The sequence below is a fragment of the Prinia subflava genome, chromosome 7 (assembly GCF_021018805.1).
Source record: "Prinia subflava isolate CZ2003 ecotype Zambia chromosome 7, Cam_Psub_1.2, whole genome shotgun sequence".
NCBI lineage: Eukaryota > Metazoa > Chordata > Aves > Passeriformes > Cisticolidae > Prinia > Prinia subflava.
Genome location: NC_086253.1, coordinates 22,751,119 through 22,778,011, shown reverse-complemented (window position 1 = coordinate 22,778,011; position 26,893 = coordinate 22,751,119). Strand labels below are relative to the sequence as shown.

The window sequence follows — 26,893 nt, the reverse complement described above, 5'->3', positions numbered from 1 at the left end:
TAGCAAGTTCACCTCACAGCTCAGTTAGACAAAACAATCCTTTTCCAGCTGAGAGCCAAGGACACCTTTGCAGCTTCAGGCCCAAGAAGTATAAACAGAGAATTGAGGAGAGCAAACCGGTAGGATGGGACCTCACAACCTGAAGCTGCGATACGTAAATGGACCCAAGCTTATAAAAGGGTGAGAGCATGTGATCCTTTGTCCATCTTGGGTGCAGCCTCGGCCAGGCTCTTGTACTGCCCAAGGTGTATTCTTTGAAGGCTTTTTAAATAAATACCTACTTCATTCCTTTAACACTGACTAGCCTCTGTTCTAGGTAGCCTCCAAAGGCCTCACTACAATCATTTTAGAGCAGCTCTGGACTCTGCAATGTGACTCTTAGCACACAACAAGCTCTTCTGTTCTTCTTCACCACAGTCCACAGGCCTTAATAAGGAGGGCCAGTCTGCTTTCCGCAGTAAATCCAACCTTTTTCCTGAGCCTTCCAGACCATTTCCTTTTCTCTTCAACCTGCCTTTAAAAATCTCTTCCATTTTTCTTCATGGCCTATTATCCTCTTCACTAGTCTAGCACCTCTACTCTTAAAAATGCTATTTTATATCAAGTTTAAAAATGCTAGTTTATATCAAGTTTTCCTCGATATAAAATAAACAGACAAAACCATTACATATCAACAGAGAAGAGCATACTAAGACAAGTTATTAAAAACTGCATTGTTCTTCTAAATTTTATTTTCACAAACAAAATACTATTTACTATATTTACTAAAAGCAGAAGAAAATTATATATTCCAAGTTTGATCCTGGAATAAGTCTACTTCATATAAAGACTGAAGCAGAACAAATTGCATTTTTTAGAAACAGGAATTACAAGTACATCAGGAATTACAAGCCTCCACATTCTTCAGTTATTTTGATAAGGAGACTACCAGAGTCAATCTCAAGCAATCAGCATAAAAATGCCTGTTACCAGAGCTGGTGATGTATAGACAGATGCTGATAGGTTGAACTAAAAATGAAAGAATGTTTCCAATTAATTTGTCTTTAATTACATGGCCAGCAGTCTTGACATGCATTGAACTCTCTTAAGTAGAAGCAAAAAAAACCAAACAAACCCAAACGCCAAATAAATCACTCATATTCCCATGGCTACCAAACATCATAAACTTAATACTGGATGATGATGACATACAAAAAACCTTTTGAGTGAAGTTTTCCTAGAACCAACCAGCACTATTTACTCCTCCCATGACAATATCTTCACACTAGATCTTTAATCCCCATATTATAAATCACTCTATAGAAAAATAAATGCACCCACTAGCAAACATACTATGTTTTTAACTATTAAAATTAACTATTAAATTTAACTATTTAAAACTATTAAATTTAACTATTTAGTCAAAACTAAAAAAGGAAATAATGTTTATTAGCAATATTAATAACTTCAGCACGTTACTTTAAAAACAATAAAGTAGTGTCAAATTGAATTATTATTTGCATGTTCAAGGTCTGTCTGTCTCTCCTTACATATTCAGACATCATGGGCAAATTCCTATCAAGTATCTTTGGGTATAAAGGCCAAAGTGGTGAATAGGATTTATAAAACCAAAAAAACAGCACACATAAAACCACCTTAAACAGAATTGGATCTGGAATTTAAAACCCAGTGGCTACTTCTGAATTACATAGTATGGGGAAAAAAAACCCTCCAACAACAAGAAGAAGAACAAACAAACAAAACCAAACAAAATCACAAAACCCTGCTATTCCATACAGCAATTACCTGCAGTCTGCGATTTTACTAGTCTTATAAAGTGATTTTCTTCAGTCTCAAGGGGAATACATTCTATATTGGATCAATTACTATTATTTTTTGTTAATTTACTTTGTTTTACAGAAGAACTCATAGACAACCCTAAAAACAAATGTGTCCATGTGTGTGTATATATAAATATATGTAAACAAAACTAAACCAGAAAAAACTAACCCGAAAAGACACATATGTGATAAACAGTGCATATAAACTTTGCACTAAAATCAGCTAAGTATTAAAACTCTGTAATCATTCAGGGCTTTAAGACTAGCCCCTTACACATTAAGAGTTTTAAGAAAGTTACAAAAATCTTAAAGAATATACATGTAAAAATTTCAGCAAAGATCAAGGAAATAAATTGAAAATTTTCTCTGGACTTTTCTCAGCCAATGACAAAGTTTGTGACGGAGGTTTTGTACACACAAAATGTTTTGAACCACTAATTGTTTCTCCAATCACAGAAACAAAATAAAATTAGTTCTTTATCTTTCAGACAGGATTTTAAAATTATTGATTAATCTATGAGGTAAATTAGCAATAGCCACTTTTGAATCTACCTAAAATCTAACAAAAATTTACTTACTTCTTTATTATAGCCATGACTTACAAATGTGAAGTAGTTACTGTAGAACATCCAAACATTTTATACTGACATTATAAGGTTCAATATTTAATAAACCAAATTAAATAAGAAATCCTTCCCCCCTAGTCTGAAGCCATGCTAGCAAAATTAAACTGTTATACTATAAAGTTACTAGTGGCTTATAAACTGTTTTTATGCTCCCACCCATTTTATATTCTAACACAATAGTCTTATTCTACACCAAAATCTGGCATGAACATATCTCATCAGATTTACAGAAAAACATCACGTGACTATCCCAGTAAAATCCATAATGCGATTTTTGCACAAGGCCATAAGTACTGAGTCAACTTCTATTGAGTAAAAGACTCCAATATTTCAGTAGCAGTTTGCTCCATTAAACAATTATTTAAATACACTACGAATTAAACCAAGTTCATTCTTATCCTATTTACCAACTCTCTGCAAATCTGTGGATAAATATTCAAAGGAATTTTGCTTTGTAATATTTATCATGTTATTTTCTTATGCTCTTCTGCTAAGGTACCATCCTCAACTTAGTGCAAATGGTTCAGGTCTCCCTCCTTCACTGATATGCCAGAAAGGAAGATTCCTAATAAAGGATCACCTCATCAGCTGCTAAGAAGTCAATACCAGCCTCTCATCTCCCTTCTTTTCCAAAACTCTCCCTTCTTTACTCCCTTGCTACCCCAGAGCAGACCAGAGGAAGTGCATCCACTCCACTCTTTCACAAGAAATGAGAAAATATTAAAAAGGCAGCAGGTATCACTCAACTAGGAAGCAAAGTGCAGTGCACTGTCCTGCAGCAAAATAGTAAATTCAACTTACAAAATAAGAAGTTTTATAACCCCACTTCCATCTCCTCAAAGAGCTACCAAAGCAAAAGGGAACAGTTCAATACTTCCAAAACATTACTTCAGACTCACTCCAGCTTAAAAGGCCAAATCAAGTGCAAATCCTGAGCTTATTATTAAGAGAAGCAGAAACGCCACATAATTACCACAGTGCTATGTAGTACCCAAGCTGCACTACCTGTTGAGATCAGCAGATCACATCTGCGTTTTAGGGCAAGCACCTGCCGACCTTCAAAGCACAGAGCAATGCCAGAGTGAAACAATCCAGCGTCTGGGGCAGGGCCAGGACGAAAGAGGAAACACTTCCATCTAAAGCACTTTAAAGAGCAGTTTTATAGCTAAGAAAAAGTCAATACTAAGAAATGTATTTTCTTAAAATGTTCCCATGTTCTTTAAACCTATCAACAATTTCAGTTATGGAAGTTCTACCATATTTCACATTCTATTTCATCCCCCTGTGCTAACATACATTTTCTAGGGTCACATCTGTTCTAGTAAAACTAGCTGACATTGTTTTTGCGTACTATTTGTTTCATTTACTGATCAAAATACTATGTTACTAATAAGTAACTTGTATTTTAACATATCTAAGGAGAAACAAGAATGAATACTGTATGAGTTCTGTATAACTGGTGGTTAGACAGTCTACAATTTTTGTATTTATCACAATTTTACTTATTAAATCCATCTTGTTAAAATATTTTATTAAAGAATATTATCAAGAGATTAAATCTGATCCAACCTTAAAATTTTGTATTACACTTTTACATACAAGAACAATACTGAGGAATATTCTCTTCCTGTCAGAACACAAAATATCTCAAATACTAAAACCATCTTCATTTTCTAAGAGTTAGACCTGGGGCATCACAAAGTTTTTGTGGAATTTTTTAAAATTTAGGGTAGGTAAATACCCACTCCTGCTAATGTTCAGCTGTTAAAACATCACTCTACCAGCACACCTAAGAGACTGTACTTCCACAGCACCTTAAACCAGCCTAACAGTGGCCAAGGCCCTAGTTCCCTTCTGATCGTAGAATTAATGTAAAGGAGGGGGTAAGATTTCATGTCAGCATTCACATAACAGCACAGCAAACATCTGAAGTAAACACATATTAGCAAGACAGATCTTTCATTTTAACCCAACCCCTGATTTGATTCACCACAAACACTGCAAGTAGAAGAAAGAGCACAAAAGCAGGAAGAAGACATGAGCCTGGAAGAGGAATGTGACACTGCTTCCTGGAACTGCCTTCGGACAAGTTAAAAGAATTCTGAAACTTCATCTCCAGTGTGTGTCTAAACTATTTCTGACAAAACCACGGCACTAGTGACGGAGCCTGGCAGTGTAACCGACACGGCTCTCCTGGCACAAGCCCCAAGTGCAGTTACAGTCACTGCTTGTCTCACTAAGGGCTAGCGTGGTTGAACTGGTAAAGCTGGGCCATGAACATGTGTAAAATAACTGCATACATACTCTCCTCTGCTGCTCTAAGAGCCCCTGCACAGGCTGTGTCAAGCTACTCAAGATACTTACAGTACTTTAGAACATAAATTGTGTGCAGGAGTTACCCAAATGTGATCTGGGCCCACTAAGATACTCGACATCAGTGTGGGCATAGTGCAAAAGACTCCTGTTCCCTTCAGGAAAGTAAGGGGGGTAAGAAAGGATGCATTTTTCCTGTCTTTTATGTATGGTTCTGGTTTTGGTGTAGAAATGAAATACCCTGCAGATAAAGCATGCTTTAATAATAATTTTGAACCATCCTTTGAATTAGTCGTTTTCTGAACATACAAAACCATTTGATGCAGACTCTGAAGTCAATTCTGTGTATCTACCCTATTTAGGTTAGCAATTCCACATATAAAAGAATCACAGGATTCAGTTCATTTTAAATTGATTATGCTAATTCACTCACAGTCTCAGAGCTTGAAGACTTGCAAAAATAGCTCAGAACAGTTTTTCTGTACTAGCTTCCCACATGGACACCCTTATTCCAGAGTGGAAGGGATTACCTAAACACCATGAAGGCTTTAAGAGCTTCCAGAAAGGGAGAAAATACAACACAGCTACCATGATTTCCATTCATGTGCACTATCTTATTTCATCATACCCTCCTGAATTTTAACACATCCTAACACAGCAAAAACTCAAAAATACTTTCTCACAGTTCCCTTTCAGCTAAAAATAAAAAGTGAAATATTTTCAGCTTGAGCTAAAATACCTGTTTACGTAAAACACGGACTAATGTATTTGTGGCTTTGAGTTTTTTCCTCCCTTCCTCAAATACTCTATAGATGTGTTTAGAATCTGAAGGCATGTTACCTTAAACTTACCTTTTAAAAACTAACTAGATTTACAGTCTTTCATTAATCTTTCTCTGTTGATCACACCCGCTAATAATGAATTAAAATTCGGAAAGAATGAACTTCAGTTAGTTTCCCATGTATTTTGTGACAAGGTAGACAGGACAGTCCCTATTAGCAATCCAAGAGAAGAATGATACACAAGACAAGCCCAGCTCTCTCAGACACTGGCATAGCTAAACTGGAGTTCTACTGCAGGACTGACTTTCAGTGTCCAATAAAGCATAACACTGAATGCAGCTTCCTCTGTAGCCACTGACATTCATAGCATCTCCCTCCTGTGCAGACACTTCGAAGCACAGACAGGAGAATCCATGACTTTAGCACATATACATGTTGCAATATACTAGATTAACAATCACACATCTGGTACTCAAAGTTATTTTTGCTACTCACAGAGATTCTTTATTTAGGATGTACATACTATTTTGTTAACTACTCAGGGCGAGCATATTCAAGTGTTCCCATTCAAATAACACTGACATAATCTTAAGGGAAAATGCTGGATAAGTCAAGAGTGCAGAAGTGGACTACATCCAACTCAGAATATTCAATGGTTCTGTGAAACATCCTTAGAGTGCCACACAGAATATTATTTGCCAAAATTCCTACTCTTTGCCTAAAAGAACTAAATTTACTCCTTTTCTATATCTAAATTGCATCAGTTTTACTTGGCTTGTCAAAGACAAAGATAGCCTGCATCTTAATGATAAGCTTTAACCTAAATCATTTTCTCAATTTAATACCAGTAGCAATTATTAGTGTAAAAGTGATTAAGTATAATAATGACAACAGTCCTTATTAGGATTATGAAATCTAGAAATCTTGAAACCATTTAACAGGTAAATAATTTAAGAACTACTCTATGTACCTGCACTAGCTTAATGCAAAATAAAGACCATTGGACTCTTAACCAGCACTTTCTTGCAGTTTATGCTTACACAAATTTACTATGATAAAATGTTAATTTTTTTTAAATCTCATACTACATAAAGTGAACTAACCTTAGGACTCGTACAGTTCCTTCCTATTAAAGCCAAACTCCTGGAAACAAGCACAGAAGAATTTGAATGCAAGACTAGAATTGGTAAAGGATTGTCTACTTTCTAGCACTGCTTTAGGTGTACAGTGGGCTGTTATCAGAGGGTACCATCATCAGCTACAATCTATCCCCTCATCCTACACTGACTAATCCACTCCTGTAACCAGGGACTGCTCTCTTTCCTCAGGTTTTTATGACATTATCAAAGACAATCAAATGACTCTGACTCCAATGCAGACTTAAGTTTTTCTTTCTCCATTTTCCACTTACTCCCAAAATCTTTAGGATTCTGACAACTGATATATGTAGACCCCTCACTAGAAATCTGGACTCAACTGGATACACACTAACATTTAAAAAGTCACCAGCTGAACACAGGAAAAAGCAATAGATCTAGCCTTCTCTGCAAAAATATTCCCACTACCAATACTTCGCAAACTCAGCTCTGGTCAAATGATTACTGACATCGTATATTTTAAATTACAGATTTAAGTAGTATTCCTAATACTAGCAGTGATCAGTATCTACATTAAAAGTGCCTGGTATTATATTCACAGAACTTGAGAAACAGCTGTATGGTTCAGATAAAGAGGTATTAACTACAAATAACCTATTAACTCTGAAAGACCACCCCAGCTGTAAGAAGCACATTCAGTTTTCTCACCACTTACACACAAACTTGTTTGATGGCAAAGACCTACAGATCCATTCTCCATTGTTTTCCAGTACAAACTAGAAGATATAACCAACACACCACAGACAGGATTAAGAAAATCAAAGATGCACAGTAATGGCATTTCACTATTCTTTCCATGTAGTTATAGGAAATAGGTTCTAAACCTTGTCTTGCCTAAAAGTGTAGGCGTGGCTAAAAACACAGCAGACAGAATTATTTTTGGTAATGTACAAAAGATCTCACAAACAACTATTCTAAAGTTTAGATGATCTTCACATTTTAGAGAAACAAAGCTTAAAGAAGTAGTACAAATCTTGTCTTTTGTTCTGCTTTCAGGGTTCCAAACCAAAACTTGTTCAACATAAAAACCCTGAAAGCTTCGCAACTACCAGAAAAACCCAGCCTCTAATTTGAAAAGAAAGAGGATTCATTATTGTCATACAACAGTGAAAACTTTTAAACGAAAAAGAAATGGTCTGCTTTAGAATTTTTCTATTTGTTTACATGGGAAGGTTTTACCAGATGTGGCAACAGAGTTGGAACTCTTATGTTTTCTTTGACAAACAGAAACAGTAATTAAAAACAAAACTTACTCTAGAGATTCTATAATCATGCAGGTAGAGATAGATGGGTGGCTTCTAGTTCCTACCTCCTGCTCAAAGCAGGTCCAATATGAGCAGGTTGTTCAAGAATTTGTTGAGTTTTGAACAACTCCAAGGACAGAGATTCTGCAATCTTGCTGACCACACTGCTTAAATGTTTGACTACTACCATTGTAATTTTTTTTCCCAGTGTCTGGTCAGAATTTTCCCATGTTCCAGCTTGTGTCTGCCACCTCCTATCATATTCCCATGCACTTCTGAGACATGTCTGACTCTTCTCAGAAGGCTCTCATTAGGTATTTTTAGGTAACAGAAGATGTCCCTCTCAATAGTTCTCTCAACAACATCAACTCTTTCACCCTCTTCTCACACATCTTGTGCTCCAGTCCATTAACCACTCTGACAGTTTTCTGCTCAGTTCATTTGAGTATGTATCTGAACATAGACCCCCACAGATGTTCTCACAAGCACAGAACAGAGGTGAAGACTCACTTCTCACAACCCACTAACTATATTCTTGCTAATGCAACCCAGTATGTGTTTGGACTTCTTTGCCACAATCATGGTGGCGCTTGTTCTTCACTAGGTCATGAAGTTCTTTTCCTGCTAGACTTGTTTCCAGTCAGTCTCCTGACTGTACATATGGATGCATGGAGTTACTTCCTCCCAGGTGCAGGACTTGGCACCTACCTTGGCTGAGCTTCAAAAGGTTTCTGCCAGGACACTCATTTCTCCAGCCTACTAAGATCCCTTTTTGCACAGCAACCCCAAGCTCCAGTGTGCTAAACCCCCCTCACACACTTTTTCAATCATATGCAGGCCTTCTGAGAGACTGAGGAGAGACTGGTACCAATATAATAATGACACTTTAAACATTCTTATGTTTACACCTTTTTTTACCTTTATGCCTTTTAATTGACTAAGCACACTCAAGCTTTATTCACACAAACAGCTGTCCTGGTTTTGGCTGGGTCAGAGATAATTTTTTTCCTAGTAGCCAGTACAGGGCTGGGGTTTGGATTTAGTCTGAGAATAATGTTGATAACACACTGATGTTGCTGGGTACAGCTTACTCTAAGTCAAGGACTTTCTATTTCATTTCCCATGCTCTGCCAGCGAGCACATGCACAGGAAGCCAGGAGGGTGCATGGCCAGCACAGCTGACCCGAAGTGGCCAAAGGGATGTTCCATCCCATACAATGTCACACTCAGTATAGAAACTGGGGGATTAGCTGGGAGCTGCTGATTGCTGCTGGCATGGGCTGGGAACAGGTGAACAGGAGCTGAGCAATTGCACTGCTCATTCCTTGTCTTTCTCTGGTTTTACTCCTCTCTCTCTTTTTGTAAACTTCCTTTTCGTTATTATTACTGTATTTTACTTTATTTAAATTATTAAACTGCTATTATCTTAACACATGGGTTTTACCTTTTTCCAATTCCCCTTCCTAGCCCATGATGGGGAGTGGGGCATCTGACTGAGCAGCTGCACAATACTTACCTGCCCTCAGATTAAACAATGACAACAATCCCACTGCACTCACTAAACCTCTACTGACTTCAATGTGACTATTCTTAAAATTCAAAAGTTAAGCCCATGCATCAGCATAAAATAGATACTGTTTAAAAAAATGTATGTTGCTGACTCAGGAACCATAATAGAAAATATTTCGTTCTTATAAATACTTTCATTGATTCTATGTGATAAATAGGAAGAAAAACAAAAATCCTAGTAACACTAAAGCACAATTACAACTAGAAGTTTCCACATTAGTGAATTCAGTATCCAGCACCCAAGAGTGCCTAAATATAAACAAACTAAAGCAATGAAGTTTTTTGAGCCTGAAGATTAAATAACCCCAGCTTTTCCAAACAGCAAGAAATTTTCAGAGATGTTACTTAGTATCTTGCTATATACTGACATAAATCACAAGACCATTACAGGCAATGATAAAAGTCACCACAAGAGCTACTCACTAGGTCTTTACAAGTCTAACAAAGGCATGGCAGACTGCAGTTATTTTTCCCTTCCCTTTTGCCTGTAAATCACTCAAAACACATAGCAGATTCCAAAACAAACACTCATTTCCTTCTTGGAAACTGAGTACTTGAAGTTTTTGTTGTTAATCTACTATCTTCACTTGAATGCTGTTTTGGGTTCAAGCAAGTTCCAAATTTCAACTGCTACTTCAGGTATCTGTTCATGAAGATACTCATATTCCATAACTGCAGCTGAGTTTAATTTACTCTCAGCTCTACCTGCATTTACCTGCCATAAATGTCTCTTCCTATTTGTAAGAGAAGAACAATTCATGGCAGATATAACAGCAATTCTCCTCTTGCCAGAAGGAAGCTATGTTTCCCAATCTGTCACCTTCGATATCAGACTACAGTTTGCACTGCAAAAGGTATCAATTAGTAGAAAATACCTTATATTTCTACATGATAAAAAAGTGGATGGCCAATTAAACATTGAATCCTTCACCACTAGCATAGTATAATTTCTTCAAAGTAAACACTGATGCTTTATTAAATTACAAAAACAAGTCATACAATACGTCTCAGCATCAGTCTAAGTGACCACAACATCTTTCAATATGTTTCTATTCATTATTAAATGCCAGGCAAGTTCTCCCTCTCATAAGATAGCTACTTACAAACAGAGAGCAGGTAAGGATTTGGCTACCCACTGCAGCATTCCAGTAACTTAATCTAAAAATAATACCAGCTCACCTTCATTAAAACTTTTTCCTACTTAGTAAAAGCAGGATACTGTTCTCCTTCCATCTCTTTATTGGTTTCTCCATCATACTTTTGTTCAAAATACATTTTGCAGCTTTAGAATTTCAGCCCATAAAACCAACAAGGTAACAGATTAATGAAGTGACAGAAAAGGAAAAGAGATAAAGTAGAACATCTGATCCCTTGCCTACACATATTTAACCAGTCAAGTTATTGCCTAGACTAACTTAACTTCATCTTAGTTACACATGCACAATTCCTTGCCTACTTTAGAACTGTAAAGCTTTCTCCACACACAAAAGTAAAAAGTTTAAAAATCATACTCTAGAGAGCACTCCTGACAAAGAAACTTTAGTCAGTTTTATCTATTTAATTCAAATTTTTAAGAGATGCAAAGTTACACATATCTCTCTTAAATAAACAATACCCTACTTCTTAACGTAATGTCATGTTTATAACAAAACTAGAAATCATAAAGCAAGCAGAACAGATGCACTTTGCTTTTCCTCATGTGTGAAAAGACTTTAAATACTTTTACAAAACACTCAAGAAGTCCCAGACTCAGTTGAAAAATATGGAAGATCCTTCATCTCTTATCTATAAACCAAAGAGCAAGGTATTATTTCACATTTTAGTTATTTCCCAGAAATTGTATTCAAGGAAACAGGAAGTGCTAAGTAATATGAAAAGTATATTTAGTCCTGAGTAGCAAGGATTAATATCAACCATACCCAGGATAAACACACTTTACAGAATTCTTTCTTCATTTGGAATTTAGCACTTCCAGCACATACTTCAAATGCAGAAGGAATTAACTGCCATCCAGCTGCTCCCTTTTAAAAACATTTCTGGTTCCACCACTCTATTTCAGCATAAAGGTGAGTAGTGGAAGAAGACAGAGAACAAACTTCCTATGTACTTTCCTCCCTGTGTGTGTACCCCCTTTCCAGGCATTTGTGCTCCTATTACACCTATGAGGAAATGGGGGGGAAGGGGACGACTCCTCTTCAAGTAGTTCAGAGCACTAAATCAAAAATAATAATTTAAGAACAGAAAATGTCCGCCACTTTGCCTTCAGGGAGGGACTTAAAAACTTCTAAACAACAAATCTAGCATTGCCATTCATTTAAAAAAATTCTTTTTGAAGAAACCAGGTTTAATGATAATTTTACTAAATAGTAAGAAAACGCCTTTATTTTTGTTTTGTAATTTGTCATATTTAGTTGGACCTTCATTCATCATCCCACTCCACATGATTTCACACCCAGTAATGATGACACTAGTCTGACTGCCCTGGAATGTACAAACATTCACAAAAAAACTTTGCTTGCAACTTTGATAACCATTGAGTAACACTAAAATTTTGCATTCAAGACATGGGAGCTAGTATAGTCCTTAAACAGCAATTTTATGCATACTAATATATCAGCATGACACTTATGTAGCTTGCTAATAGCAGAAAAAAAAAGAAATATCAAGAGTCTGCTGTACTGTGATTTTGAAATTCCATTAATTGAATTTCGTAAGAATTATGACCTTTTTTCTGGCTAGCTTTATGCAGCTTAAAGGCTATTTTATAACAATACCAATTTCCAAAATTCTGTAACTGAGACCTGTAGACAAATAACAAACAAATAATAGAAAATGTGCACTCTAGATCCAACCTTTACAGTAAGAAAATTTACCATGGAGCTCCCCCAAAACCTATATAAGCAAAGGTTTCTTCTTTTTCTCTACATAAAGCAAAGGGAAAGGGTTTTGAAACCTTTAGAAAGCATTTCCAAATAGACTTCTTTGTTTCCACAGTATCAGCTGGTTATACGGGGTGTGAGGTCTACATTCTCTAGCTTTGGTATAAAGGTATCCACCTAGAAATTTCTCTTGGTCTCCATGCAATTCTGTATTTGCTGTGCAATAGTTGGGCAAAATCAGCCTGGGTTCTAAAGGCAGCTGTAAAACAAGGCCCTTACATTTTTCTAGAGGCTAGTTCAAGCTGCATAGCAACAATGTTGTTAGCACACAATTTAAAAGTACATCAACTACTGCTACCCTAAACGTGTTTTCCTTATGCCATTAGTACCTTTCAAAAATCATCCTCTCTATTTTTTCCTCTGTGAATGTGTCCATGCTTCCAAAACACCAGCTTTAAGAGTTACATATACACATTAATATTTCACAAGGCTCCAACCTGCAACATCATCACAAGTAGGACGACAATGACGACACAACTATTAAAACCTATCTGGCTGACGTCCACCAACTCAGGCACAGACACAGCAAAGCTGTATTGATGCAACCCTGCAAACACTGCTATATATTCGCCCAAACTGATCAGAACTTCTGTACTGCTGCCCTGAAAGTAGTCAGCCTCTCCTCCTGACCATCACATACCTCTGAACATACTGATCAGGAAACGAGGTAACATGACTGAAATGAGTGAGGCTTTAAAAGCATCCATCTGAAGGTAAGCCTGCAGTAGGATAAAGGAAGTTCTGTATACAGGGAAGCTACGTGAGGGTTTAATAGCAACCACTACAAACCCCCGAAGATTAAACCCGTACCCTGCCGCCTCTGGCACTGGTGAGGCAAAGGGCTCAGCTGGAGGGGATGTGTGGGGTCAGGTACCCCGCCTCACCCTCCCCACTCCGCCTCACCCTCCCCACTCCGCCTCACCCTCCCTGCCGGTGCCCGCGGCCGGACGCGGGAGGGCGCGTGCCGGGGGTCCCCGCGGAGGCCGGCCCGGCCCCACCCGCCCCGCCCCGTGGCCTCCGGCCTGGCGGCGCTCCGGAGCACCGACCGCCGGCAGCCCTCGCCTGCGGCCGGCCCGCCCAGCCTTGTCGGGCCCTGCCGCCACGCTTCCTGCGGCCCCCTCCTCCTCCTCCCAACTGCCGGCGGGCCTCGTCTCCCCAGGAATCGCCATTCCCCTCCCAGATGCCGTGGGACGGGCCCACCTCCAGCACGGGGAGGTGGGGCCGAGGGGGGTGCGGGGTCCCCGCGAAGGCCGGCGGGGTGCCCGCACCGTCCCCTGCTGCCCACGCTCACACGGGGGAGGGTGGCGGCGGCGGCGGCGCGCAGGGGGAGGGGGTAGAGGCTCTGACCTCTTCGCTCTTCAGCACCTCCTTGAACTCCCGCTTGATCCTCTGCACCGCGATGTTGGCCATCTCCGTAGCGGGCACCCCTCGCCCCCTCCGCGCCGGGCCCAGCGAGCTCCACCGCCGCTCCGCTGGAGAACTCCCGGCCCTACCAAAATGGCGCCCGCGCCGAGCATGCGCGAAAGGGCGGCCGCCGCTCCTCAGGAGGGGCCGCAGGAGCGCGGCCGGAGCGGCACCGGGGCGGCGGCGGGGCCGGGGGGGCCGTGGCTGGGTGCTGCCGAGGGGGCGCCTGTGGCGGTGCGCTCTGGGCCGCGTCCTGCCCGCTGGCCCCAAAGGAAGGATGCGCTGCCCACCTGTGGAGGCGCAGGGGTTCGCCCCGCTGGCCGCCCACCCGCCCGTCCCCGGGAGACACCTGCCCGTCCCCGGGAGACACCTGCCCGAGCCGCTCGCCCGGTCACGGGCCGGGCGGGTCCGTGGCGAGAGCGTGAGGAGGCAGCCACCCCCTCAGGCAGAGCCCTGCCGCGGGCGGGCCCCGGGGCACGGCTAAGGCCGTTGTGTCGTCATGGCTCCCGCCCGGCCCTGTACCCGGAGCGGGCCGAGCCCTGAGGCACCGGGCCGGCGAACGGTGAAGGAGCACCCTTGGGAGGGCTCCGGGTCCGCGGTAGCGGGAGAAATGTCTGAGGTGTCGCTGAGGAAACAGCTGGCTCAAGGAGCAGCTGGTATGTGTGCAGGTGAAGCCCCCGAGCAAGAAGAGCCAGGGGACTCTCACGTAACTACAGGTCCTGCTCACCCGGGCCCATAACAACGGTTCTCATCTATATTTTTCCCCGTTACACTGGGCAGAGAATAATGTTATTCCTTCCAAGTCTCTCTCCCAGACCTGCTCCTCGTCCTCTTGCCACCTCCCCCTAGAGACACTGGTGCCTCCTCACACGGGACCAGGGAAACACGCAGGCCCAGAAACAGGTTTCTTAATGGGGACAGTGAAAGGAACTGCTTCTTTTTGCAGATTCTGCTACAAGGTTTTAAAACTAGAGTAAAAGGCAAAGATCAGCCCTGTCTAGTGGGCATTTTCATTGCAGAAGCAAACACGGGCACCCAGAGATGCTACTTCTGTTCTGAAATCTGAAATGGAGTAACAGTAACCATAACTTCTAACCTGAGGTGTATAAAATAAGGTGTGTTATTGAAGAGCGTAGATTTGCAGAGCAGAACAGGAGATTGGATTTTGAACTGCTGTTTATTCAAGAACTAGAGGATTTCAAGACATTAAGGTTTATAGAAAAATTTTATAGGGCCCCCTTTTAATGGTGCAGTGCAGGACAATGTACAACTTAGATATTTATCCCAGTCAGTAGGGTTGTTATCTGCAAGTAGTGTTCATTTATCTCCATTAGTATACACAGCATTTTGACTATTATATACACTGTAAAGAAAACACAGGCCCAAGCAACCCAAAAATCAATATATTTTTTAAATCTGTTAACTACATACAGATGCATAGAGTTTAATGTGTTTACTCTTCCCCCCGTAATTTGACTGGGAAAAGTTAATTTTTCTACAAAAATGTTGTTTCATGTGCATCTGTTCATCAAATTAATTTTTTTTCAGATGAACACTTTAAAATGTATTATACAATCCAGTTTTTCAGCCGATGTTTTCAATTCCTTTATGAAAAGGACCATTTTGCAATAGGCCTGGTTTCTTTTTAATGACTTAATAGTGTGATCTTGGAGCTTCATTTTCAGAATAATATAGACATCCGAGTTCTGCTTATATGTCTTGAATTCCTTTTGAGGAGGTAGGCCATGGCTTTTCTGTGTCCTTGGGTCTCACCAATAAAGGATGACAACTCTTTTTTCCTCTTATATGAGAGTTAGGTTTATAGCATACTAAGCAACTATGACTACCACAGACAAAAATAATAAAGGTAGTACATAAAATTGCCTGGTTAAATCCTTCATGTCTTTTCAGAGAGCTCACAGAAAGAAGCTAAGCTTCCAATTTTCAGATTTTGCTCTGGATGCAGTGGAAAACATGACCTTTATCAAGTGTCAAAATCCTTTGTGTTCCTGTGAGTATGCTTTTATGTTATAGGTAATAGATATCCAGTAACAGCCATGGTAAAGGGCAATGATTTTGTCTGATTTGTACCTAGGTTCATTTTCATGTGCTCATTTGGATTACAAATGTCAGAGTCTGTTACTGCAAAAATGAAATTAATATGAATTACTGCATCTCTTTTCTTTGGTATACCCCATTCCTTTCCCTTGTCCTTAAATAGGCATTTTTCACTTACCTCACAACTGTTTCATATTCACCATATACTGTATTAATTTCCTCTTTGCTGAAAGACAGATATAGGAAGGCTTTTTGGCTGGTGAGTTTTGCCAGGATCAAAATCTACATAAAAATCAGCACCTTATGTAATCAGCATGCTGGGAGTATCATTTTATACCTCCTATACTGTTACATACTTTGTTATATGATGCTATTTTACAGAAGATTCTACAAGATTTTAGGGTAGAACAGGACCATACACTTTGAACAGGTGTTTGGTTTGGGTTTTTTGGGGGGTGTTGGGCGTGTTTGTTTGTTTCTTGTTTTATTTTTGCTTTGTTAAAAAAGGTAATGCTTAGATAAAAAATGAGAACGTAGCCTCTTTGTGTGATTTCGGTGACTTCCATGTCTGACTTCCTAATAAATTTTATGGTATGTTGATAATAAAGTCTTGAATTAAGTTCTCATTAGTCTTTTGCCCTTAGAAAAATTCATACACAAAATGTACAACTGCACTCCATTGAACATAGCTCATTTTTTAATTTAAAAAATTTGTAGTATATATGATTTCGGGAGATTGTTCATTGATCCTATCATCATTTTATGAACAATAGCAATAACAGCTTTTACAAACTGCAGATTGCTTTATGCTTTTGCCCATTGGTGTTGATCACAACTATTAGAGTGGGAGATACAATTCTGAGTATCTATGCATTGTTTATTATGTTTGGCATATTGTTTTGAAAGACCTCTGGGAGTGGGAGCAAGAGATATGCTTGAAGTTCAAACCACTGAAGGTTATTGCAGGAGGAAAATTGATGGGGTCAGTGGTTGTAAGGTTGTAAGGCCCCAGCCCAAGCTGTCAATATGGAAAGGCTAACAGTATCCATTAGCCAATGCTAGGATAACCAAACATCCTAAACACTCTGGCATTTCACATGTCATGTGGGAAGTACTGTCTATCATGCAACCCATCTATAAGAACTCGTTCCCCACATTTTCATGGAAAAGTGGCTGTGGCTCATGCAAAGTTTGTACGCATTGGACTCGCTGTCCATCCAGTACAGCCCCACGTGCATGGTTCTCTCTCTCAGACTGTGCATGCCCTCAGCCCTAGTGTACTGCCTGGGGACTCCAAGATGCTTATGTCAGCACTAAGTATAACTTACTTGCCATTCTTCAAGTTAAGATTCTTGGTGATTTTTTTCTCATTTCCATATTTTCCTGATTTTATTTTTTTCATATCAATAGGACATTTTTCTAGTAAAATTACTCAGAGAAAATTTGGAATTGTTGAGATTATCCCCTGTGATTAGAGGAAAATGAGATTTTTTAAAACATTAAGTTGCAGTGTGCAGCATTCTATTCCTCTTTTACTGTTTTATGTCTTGCATAACAAAACTACCACCTCCTCATTTTGGTTCTTTAGTTTAGAAAAATCAAAAATGACAGTCTTGATCTTCTCTCTTTGTTGCTGGAGGATTACTTATTGGAGAGGAAAGCTGTCTCAAGAGGTATGTATATTGATTTCAATCTCTTTAGAAACAGGGGCTGACCCTGTAGCATTTTTAATTATTTTTAATTTATTTCATGAGATATCATACAAGGATTAACTTTATAGGCTGTATTAGTATTACATTATATGCACTTCGCATTTAAATGTTTGTATGCTCATTTATAATAGTGCTATATTTTTTAAAAAAACAATAATTAATATTCATAAAACCAGGTTATTTTTAAATTTAAATCTTCCGTGAAAGGTACCCCTTACAGCTCTCTTTCTATGACTCCAGCTTTTAACAGGGAAATGCAGAAATCGTCGTTTTTATCTGCACATCATTCAGCACATTTCAGAGACTAAGAATAAATTTAGCCTGCACGTTTATTGTCTGTCGTATTGTGTTCCTGTTGTGGCAGTGTCTGGTTGATTCGACTTACTTGTGATTAGCGTTTTCATAAAAAATAACTCACTGGTCGTGCGAGCTGACCGACTTTTAAGAGGTCATCTTAACTTTCCTGTTCCTCCTATAGGTGTCCATGTCCGGTTGCGTGGCCAGGTGTGAGAGTGCCCTCTCCTGGGTGGAACGGGGCAGTTTGCCTTGCTCTGTGAGACGGATCCCTCTGTTGGGAAGCTTTCCTTGCCTTACAAATAGCTCAAGGTACTGTCACTGCTATGTCCAGCCTTAATTGTAAAGGTGTTGATGAAGAACTTGTAGGAGTTCTGTAGGCAGAAATGCCAAAACCAGTAGAACAGAAATTCTCAGGAAGTGAGAGGAGGTGCCTGCACTTAGCAAATTATACTTTTCATGTTGTTAGCAGATGAAATACATATGCATTAAAAGGCAATAAGGGTTCTAACTAAATATTAGAGTGATGTGAAGTCCCTCAGATTGAATTCATATGATGCAGTTCATCTAAATTAGTGGAGTTACATCAGAAATCAATCTATGGCATGACAAAGTTTTCATTAAATTATGAATGTGCAGAAATTTTTGGTAGTTTAATAACACCCTATTGTCCTTCACTTGTTAACAGCTGTTATTAGAAATTGATAGGACACCCTGGACGTTTCTGTAATTTTATATTGGTCTGCCAATATCTTCTAAATTAATGTTACATCTGAACCTGATGTTTCTAGTAGGAAAGCCTAGATACAAAGACACCCAATGCTTTTGAGTCTGTTAGTAAAATTACTGGGGTTTTAAGCTTCCACTTTCTTGATGATCAGGAATCTACCTTGAAAATTTGGCAACCACAGACTGACAAGTTGATTACAGGGAAATAGAAGTGCTTCTTACAAAGAAAAAGTGTAAAACTGTGCTTCTTTCTTCCTATTACAAAAAGAAGATAGCAGTCTTTCTGAGGATCCTTTCAAAAGGAAAGTAAGCTGTGAATACAGAAATAGATTTCACAGCTTAACATGAATGACTTTATTGGTAGTTTTATGAATAATAAAGTTATAAGGGAAGAGAGGATTTGACCAATGGTAAAAAGAACTTAGTCACCATGCTGTGTTGCTGGTATATTGTTGTCCACTCAAAAAACATTTTCCACCTGGAGTGAAGAATTTGTACCATTTTAAGTATTTTGTATTATCATCTATTAATGGAATAACTTTTAGTACATTATCAAATCTATGTAATTTTATTTCATTAAATATTGTGATCTTTCTTTCACAGAAAGGTACAAAAGGGAATTGGAGCTGCCTAAAAAGGCCAGCTGGACAGCTTTTCCTGGCCAGCTGAGCATTATCTTCTCCTCGTGGCCTTAGGATTTGTGACTGAATAACAATTGCTGCTATTTTAATCGCCACAGGGGCTAAAATCACATCCAGACTGATACCCAGTAAACCTCCATTTCACAGAAGTCAGTCTAAGGACTGAAGTATATCAGACCTTTTAGCTAGAAGCTTAAATTTGTTGTTCAGTGCAGTGGTAGTCAGGGAAGGGCCTAAATGCAGCAAGTAAGGAAGAGAGAGGATAAAATGGCATTAATATTTTGAAATGATTGTTTGGGGGGTGGAGTTAGTATCTCTCATTAGGAGATTTGAGTTTGGAATTAGAAATGGAGCAGCAAAAAATTGTGAACAGTAATTGAATGAATATGGGGATCCAGAATAAATGAAAAATAAACCCACTTTCTTTGGTAGTGGTCTTAATTGCTAAAATATTTTCATATTCCTAGCAGTATAGATAAGCTGACTGCTGGGAAGCTCACTGGTCCAACTGCTAGCATATATATATAAAAAATTTGTGTCTCTGGGATGGTTCCACCTGGCTTTCTGTACTTTCCTTTGAGAGCAGATAGACAACACTTATTCAGGGAGTTCATGTTGCAAACTGGTCTGCATCACTGCTGTGTCTTCTCGGGAGAAAAGGAGGAGGGTGGACATCTTTCCTCTTAAAGTACATTACCTGAGACAGAGCCATCAACACAGGCTGCAGGATGGACTGAGCTCCTGCACGCAATAGTCTTATGAAGTGGTCCCACCTCAAAAAACGTTTCCAATTATAAGAGAATAAGCATTAAAGATGTATGAATAAACACACTATAATACAAGAATATGTGCGGTAAAATCCCAAAAATATGTGCAGTAAAAACCCAAACCACAGAGACAACATACTCCAGTATACTTTGCATATCAATTGTTAAGAATTCCTTCAATGATCTCTGTTTTGTAAAGCATGGGACTTTTTAGGGATCCTGAAAGCTAGGACTAATAATCTAAAAGCAATCTGGAGCTCTTAAATTCAATTTATTATTGCTTGATCCAGCAATTTTCAATTCTGAGGCTTTTTGAAAATTGTATCCAGAATTTGAACTTACTTCTAATGATGGCCATTTTGCTAAACTACAGTATAATCTGTTATGATGGGCACCAAATCCACAACTGATGGAAATCTTTTAGAACTGTCTACAACAAAAATTTACGAAATAGTGAAGTTTGTCAGAGATCATCCAGAAAAAGCTCAGCTGTGACAGATGGGTAATTTATCAGCCTCTGTTGTTGTTGATATATTGATACCATCCTAAAATAGCTGCATTTTGGAGACTAGAACAATTTTGTATTAGGAAAAAAAAAAACCACAAGTTTTTCTATAGATCTTACTACAGTAGAAGAATAATCTAGAGTTAAATCCTTAAATCTAAATCCTTAGTCAGTGGCTGCAGCACAGTTCTGTAAAAAAGTTAATTGAACAGGATTTCAAATCACAGAAATCAGTAAGGATCAATTCAAGCATAAAAGTCAGGACAATCTGATTTTTTGTTTCCTATCCTGATTGTCTTCAGTTTGTCCACGTGGCTAGCAAGAAAACTGCACCTGGCAATTTATTAGAGAACATTGAGGATAAAGTCAGCTTGAACAAACAAGGCTCAAACCATGTCCTGTACTGAGTGATGTACAGTTTCCCTGACCACAGCAGATACAAGCCATTTCTCTGAGCTGTGGATTTCTGCCAGACACGCAATGTTTCACAGAGCAGTATCTAGAAAAACCCTACTATTCTGTGTGTCTGTCTTTTCAGTAATGGCATATACCTTTGTTTAGGTGGAAGATCTAGTTTAGATGTAAGAAGTTTCTTGTCTTGAACATTTTTCTCAAATGAAGGGTAGCAATTATAGTAGTTTCATTGAAGTATAATCCATCTCATAAAATTCCCTGTTACAGCTTTCCCATCTTTCTGACAGTGCAAAAAGATCACATGGTGAATTAAAACTAGCTTTTAAAGGCAGTATTCAAAACTGTATCTTTCTTTCCCCAGAGGTTAGTCATACTGGGAAGTATTCAATCATGCTGTATGATTGTCTCTTGATTTTGCAGATTCTAACTCTTGGTCCTAGGAATGTTGTGATATTATGCTGTTGGTCCCTTCCCCAAACACAGAGCAGGCATAAAAGATATTAACTCTCCCAGCACACATATTTATAGGTGCCATACTATCTTCGTATCTTAATATCACTCATTCCAAATGACTGTACTCCCACAGAAACTGCAGTGAAAGTGCTTTGCAGGTGTTTCCACTCCTGGGTTCCCTCTTGAATGGCACAGTATCACAGTAGGGTCGTTGGAAGGGACCTTAGAAATCATCTAGACCACCCTTCCCATCAAAACAGGATCAGCCAGAGCACCTTGCCTTGCCAGGACCATGTCCATTTGAATATCTTTATGGATATGGGACACCTTCTGGGCAACCTCTAACAATGTTCACTTAGCATCAGAATAAAGAAGCTTTCATCTGTTTTAGCTCTTGTCCTGTCATTGGGCACCATTGTGAAGGGACTGGCTCCCTCAGTATTTTCTCTACAAAGGAGTTGGGCTTCTGCTATAATACAGCTTCAGCTTCCAATTTTTCCATCTTTTTTTTTTCAGTAATTACCTTCTGTTTTAGAGACATCATCTATGTCTAATGATTACCTTAGTAGCTTAACAAAAGGTAAGGAGGCTTAACAAGAACTTGTTTAAACACCTAAAATGTAAATTCATACTTTCAAACACCAAAACAGTTTCCCTCAATCTTTGTGGTGTTTTTGCAAAATTTATGAACTGTGAAGTGTGAGTTGAATTGAATTATGGAATGGTTTGGGTTGGAGAGTACCTTAAAGATCACCTACTTCCAACCCCCTGCCATGGGTGACACCTTCCACTAGACCAGGTTACTCAGGGCCATATTCAACCTGGCCTTGAGCACTTCCAGGGATGTGGCAGCCACAGCTTCTCTGGACCTGTTCCAGTGCTTCACCACCCTCACAATAAAGAATTTCATCCTAATAAACCTATTGTAAAAAGTCTCCCCAGCCTTCTTGTATGGCCCCTTTTAGGTATTGGAAGGATACAATAAAGTCTCCCCAGAGCCTTCTCTTCTCCAAACTGAACAGCTCTCAGCTGTTCCTCATAGGAGAGGTGCTCCATCCTTCTGATCATCTTTGTGGCTCTCCTGTGGACTCATTCCAAGAGATCCATGTCCTTCTTATGCTGCAGAGCCCAAAGTTGGATACAGTACTCCAGGTGGGGTCTCACAACAGCACAGTAGTAGGGGATGAATCACATCCCTTGACCTACAGACCACGGTTTTGATGCAGCCCAGGATACAATTGGCTTCATGGGCTGCAAGTGCACCTTGCTGGATCATGTCTAGCCTCTCATCCACCTCCTCAATCCATTTTTCTCCCAGCCTGTATTTGTCCTTGGGATTGCCTTAATCCATGTGCAGGACCTTGCACTTTGGCCTTGTTGAACTTCATGAGGTTCACACAGACTCACCTCTCAAGTCTCTCAAGGTCCCTCAGGATGACATCCCTTCCCTCCAGTATGTTGTTCGTACTACTCAGCTTGGTGTTCTCGGGGTATACTACAGAAGAATTCTTTTTTCCCGACCACACAATATTGTCAGGTTCAGTAAAGACAAATTTTCTTTCTTACACTAAACCACTTGTAGCATTTACAGCTCCTCTTCAAAAGGTGTGACATACAGCATACACCCAGCTGCATCATACCACATCCTCAAACAAAATTTGCTCAAAAGCAAATGTGCACAAGTTAAAACCCTTGCATTATTTCCATAGAATCTTGCCCAGCTGAGAGACCAGTCATTTCTTGTACACTTGTCAATGCTTGTGTTCTAATATCCAAGGTAAAAAGTATGGTTGAATGTGCTACAGAAACCAGAGTATTGGTCACAGTGATAACAGATCAGATCTTTTTCCAACAACATGATTTAGTTCTCTGTAGTCCCTACAGAGATGCTGCCACATTTTATGTGATAGAATACTGATCTTCAAGTGCTGAGTGGCAGAGTTATGCTTTTTGAGACACCTCCTCAGTGACACATGAAATGTCTTCTCTTTTTGTCGTATCTTTTTTTTTTAGTAAATAATGCCTTGGCTTTTTAATGGATGGTACTCTTAAATTTCAGTCATGTACCGAGTGCTTAATACCAACTGCAAACTACATATATCCATTTCACATCAGAGTAATTCTCAGTTCATGACCAGAAATTTCTAACTCATTGCTGTAAAGTGTTTTAAATAATCCTTTGGGATCTTGTTTTCATTTTCCCTTCTCACTGCTGTATCTTCTGCATCAAATCTGCTTACTTGCATTTTAGCTTGGGGTTTGTCTATCAGATATGGTTTCTTCTATTAGGCATTCACTTGGAAATGAACAGGGATTCATTTTTATTTCAAGTCTGTGAGAACTGTAACAGTTGAGGGCTCTGACTCATGTTCAGAGGCATTTTGAGACTAAATGCTGAAATGGCTCTGAACATAGAGGGTGACATGAGACGTGTTTTTCCCGAGTGGCAGCAGTTTTCAGATGAATATAGCAATGTTAGCTGCTGGTAAATTTATAGCTGCAGATAGCTTATATGAACTACTGTTGCTTATGAAGCAGTTCACTCTGTTTCTCATCTTTTCTTTGCAAGAAAGCCACCACAATTGTGCAGCTGCTAATATGATTTCTGCTGCAGAGGAAAAACCATTTTTTAAGGTTATAGCAGTATTGGTTCACTTAGACCACATTTTTAGAGGGGACTGCCCAAAACAATGGCAAAATAATATTCCCAATACTGATTGGATAATTATCAATGAAATTTAGTGGATTATTACCTTATGTGGTTACTAAGAACATACTATTCCAATACTACAGAATTTCAGTCTAATTCTGATGGTATATCTTTACCAGTGAGTGTTATCATGAACAATGTGGTGGCTCAGGATTTAATCCTCTGTTTTTAAATTGCTTTTTGCAAGCCTGACCTTTTTGTAAGCATCCCAACTGGCCTGCTTGGCCTGCTTGTTACTCTAAATTACGAGTCATTATTCTAGTTAAGTGTAAAATAATCCTTGTCATCTCCTCAACTTCAGATTTCCTTCATCCATTTCCTAGTTTGGAAAACTTCTCTGGGCAGCTGTGGTCTGGCAGCAATCCTTTGTGATCATTTTCCCTAGACTGTGGCTAATTGATCACAAATGTGTGTGTTGGTGTGTTGATGCTTCAGGAGCACAAACGATCCTCCATAGATCCTCTGAGAGTTTCAGTGAGTTTCTTGTTTCCACTGAGCCATATTTTTTCTGTGAGTTCTGATGATTGTGGTTGAGTGTTTGTTAAGTTTAGATCTGCACATTGACATAAAATATGGCGGTATAAATTTGGTTCAGTGGTGATTACATGAGTAAATATCAGTTAAATTAACATAAGTACACAATATAGACTTTGTGCCAGCCAATTCATAGGCTTGCTGCCTAGTGCTTTTCAATTCTCCAGAGCTTTGTGAGATGCCAGCCCAGCTGAATTCTAAGAATGCTTGCAGGCAACTTTTCTAAGGACTTGGCGTCTTTTTCCAAAATTTGATTTTCCTTTCCAAAAATCTCAGTATTGCGGCCAAAAGGCCTCTCTTACCTTGATACTACAAGGGTAATTAATAATAATTTCCTTTCCACTTACTAGGTGCCATTTTCAGAACATTTTGCAGACCTCTTCCAAATGGCTCTTTGGTATCAAAATTTGCAGCAGTTTCCTGCAGATTCCTTCTAGGAATAGCATTATCTACTTGTTATGAACTGCATACAGGAAAAGAGGGAACAAACAGAAGAGGAGTTACATTAGGAAGAATTGCCCCATTTCTAGGTCATTTTTCATATGTGATGAAACTGCATGAATTGCAGATGAACAATTTCCACTCTACAGAGTACCTGGATGTCAGCAATACAACGCCTAGTGACATGACTTATGCAGCAAAGATGAGAAGAACATCAGCAGAAAAAGAACTCGAGAATGCAAAAAGTAATGTTCTTGGGTGTCTGTAAACAAGCTCATTCATTATTTGGCAAGTTAGATCACCAACATGACTCCTACTTTACCATTGCCTATTGGGGTAGAAAAGCTGAAAGTGATGTGGAATGTGACACCTGCCTGTTGCTTGACAAAATGCCCAACCCACACTACTTTCAGATGATGGATGTAGAGAATGTAATATTAAGTTTTGCTCAACTTCCACCCTCCTCATTGTACAGGGTTTTGGTAGAAGGAACATTACCATCCTCTGCTCTTTAATCAGAGTTGTCTTCATAGTTTTAGCTTGGCAGTGGGCAGCACAATTCTTTTAGGGTGCCAAAATCAGTGGATTCACTATTCTGTCCTTGTTACTAGCTGGTTTTGAATGCATCTCATGGCTTTGCTCATAAAGTAGTCTAAGTCATCACTGTTTTCATCATAGTTTGACTGCCAGAATGGAGGCTTCATAGAGTGAGTCTGAAAATAGCCTCCATATCAGGATCCTGTTTTACTGCTGTATTGTGCACTAAATTTGTGAGTGTAAGGGGAGCAGATGGCTGCAGCCTGGGAGTAGGAAGCTGAGACAGAATCAGTGCCTGCTATGGCTTGTTCATTTGCCCGTGGGAACCAGGAGGGCCAGATTCCGAGGGATGCTCTGGCAGAATGTTTTATGTAAAATACCCAGCTACTTTCTGCTTACGCGTACATTCTTGCTGATTAGAAAGCAATAAGCTTATGCATTGTTTCTCTTGCTCCTGGTCTCTACTGTCTGTGGTTCCTGTTGCCTGCCCCTCTTCCTTGAGAGTTCATCTTCTGAAGTTTCATACATGAGGATAACCCTTTCACAAATCCATTCTTCATTAGCTTTCTGTATTTCCCATCAGCTTTCTGTATTTCCAAGTATGCCAATGAAAACAATATATGTTGAACAAAGAAAAATAATCAGGAAAACAATTGCTATTTTGCTGTTAAAAGTCAGAGCAAATAATGCAGAATACTGGAAAAAAACCTCAGCTTTTTACTGAAACTAGTTATGTAAAACTATTTTCAGATATGCTGAGCTTTGCAGTAACAACATGGGGTGAAGGAATTAGGGTAGGGAGGGGTAGCTTTTATCTCACCCAATGGAGCTGGCTGGCCAGCCAAGTAGTGCTGCTTGCACACCTCTTTAAGCACAATTTCAAGACATTACTGAATATAATGCAAGTACCTTGATGGGGCAATGTAAGAAATGAGCCAGAAAGATATGATGCACTGAGGTCTGAAGAGGCTGCATTTGTTCAAAGTGGAGAAGACATCCCAGCTCTAGCTGTGCCACCATTCCATACTGCTTTCTTGTAGATCACTCAGTTGTCATCACTCTCAACTCCTGCCCCTCCTATATAGACTTTTTGCAGGCTCATATTATTTCTGACAAGGCATCTCATGCTGTTGGTCCAGCTCACTTAGTCTGAATCACTGAGATTCTCTTACCAGTTTCAATGGTTCCTCCAAATATACCTGCTATCATTTTAGCAAGTGCTGTTTGGCTTTGTCCAAAAGCTG

General features: G+C 39.4%; 2 protein-coding genes across 6 annotated transcripts in view; one reads left to right on the top strand and one right to left on the bottom strand.

The window, feature by feature from the left end:
- UBE2K (ubiquitin conjugating enzyme E2 K) overlaps positions 1-13,997 on the bottom strand; it is a 44,325-nt gene extending 30,328 nt beyond the window's left edge. The window contains exons 1-3 of one of the 3 annotated variants that reach the window (XM_063401799.1): positions 13,798-13,997; positions 7,347-7,414; positions 6,645-6,684 (exon numbers count right to left, since the gene is read on the bottom strand). In XM_063401799.1, coding sequence (XP_063257869.1) covers positions 6,645-6,684; positions 7,347-7,414; positions 13,798-13,860 — 171 coding nt within the window. In that variant the 5' untranslated portion in view covers positions 13,861-13,997. The remainder of the gene's footprint in view (positions 1-6,644; positions 6,685-7,346; positions 7,415-13,797) is intronic. The other 2 variants (XM_063401800.1, XM_063401801.1) reach the window with 2 other exon arrangements.
- A 350-nt stretch (positions 13,998-14,347) lies between these two features.
- SMIM14 (small integral membrane protein 14) overlaps positions 14,348-26,893 on the top strand; it is a 56,003-nt gene continuing 43,457 nt past the window's right edge. For 2 of the 3 annotated variants that reach the window (XM_063401804.1, XM_063401803.1), the window contains exons 1-3: positions 14,348-14,510; positions 15,766-15,865; positions 18,103-18,230. In XM_063401804.1, coding sequence (XP_063257874.1) covers positions 14,354-14,510; positions 15,766-15,865; positions 18,103-18,181 — 336 coding nt within the window. In that variant the 5' untranslated portion in view covers positions 14,348-14,353 and the 3' untranslated portion in view covers positions 18,182-18,230. Of the gene's footprint in view, positions 14,511-15,765; positions 15,866-17,500; positions 17,586-18,102; positions 18,231-19,250; positions 19,783-26,893 lie in introns of those variants that run through there. The other variant, XM_063401802.1, reaches the window with a different exon arrangement.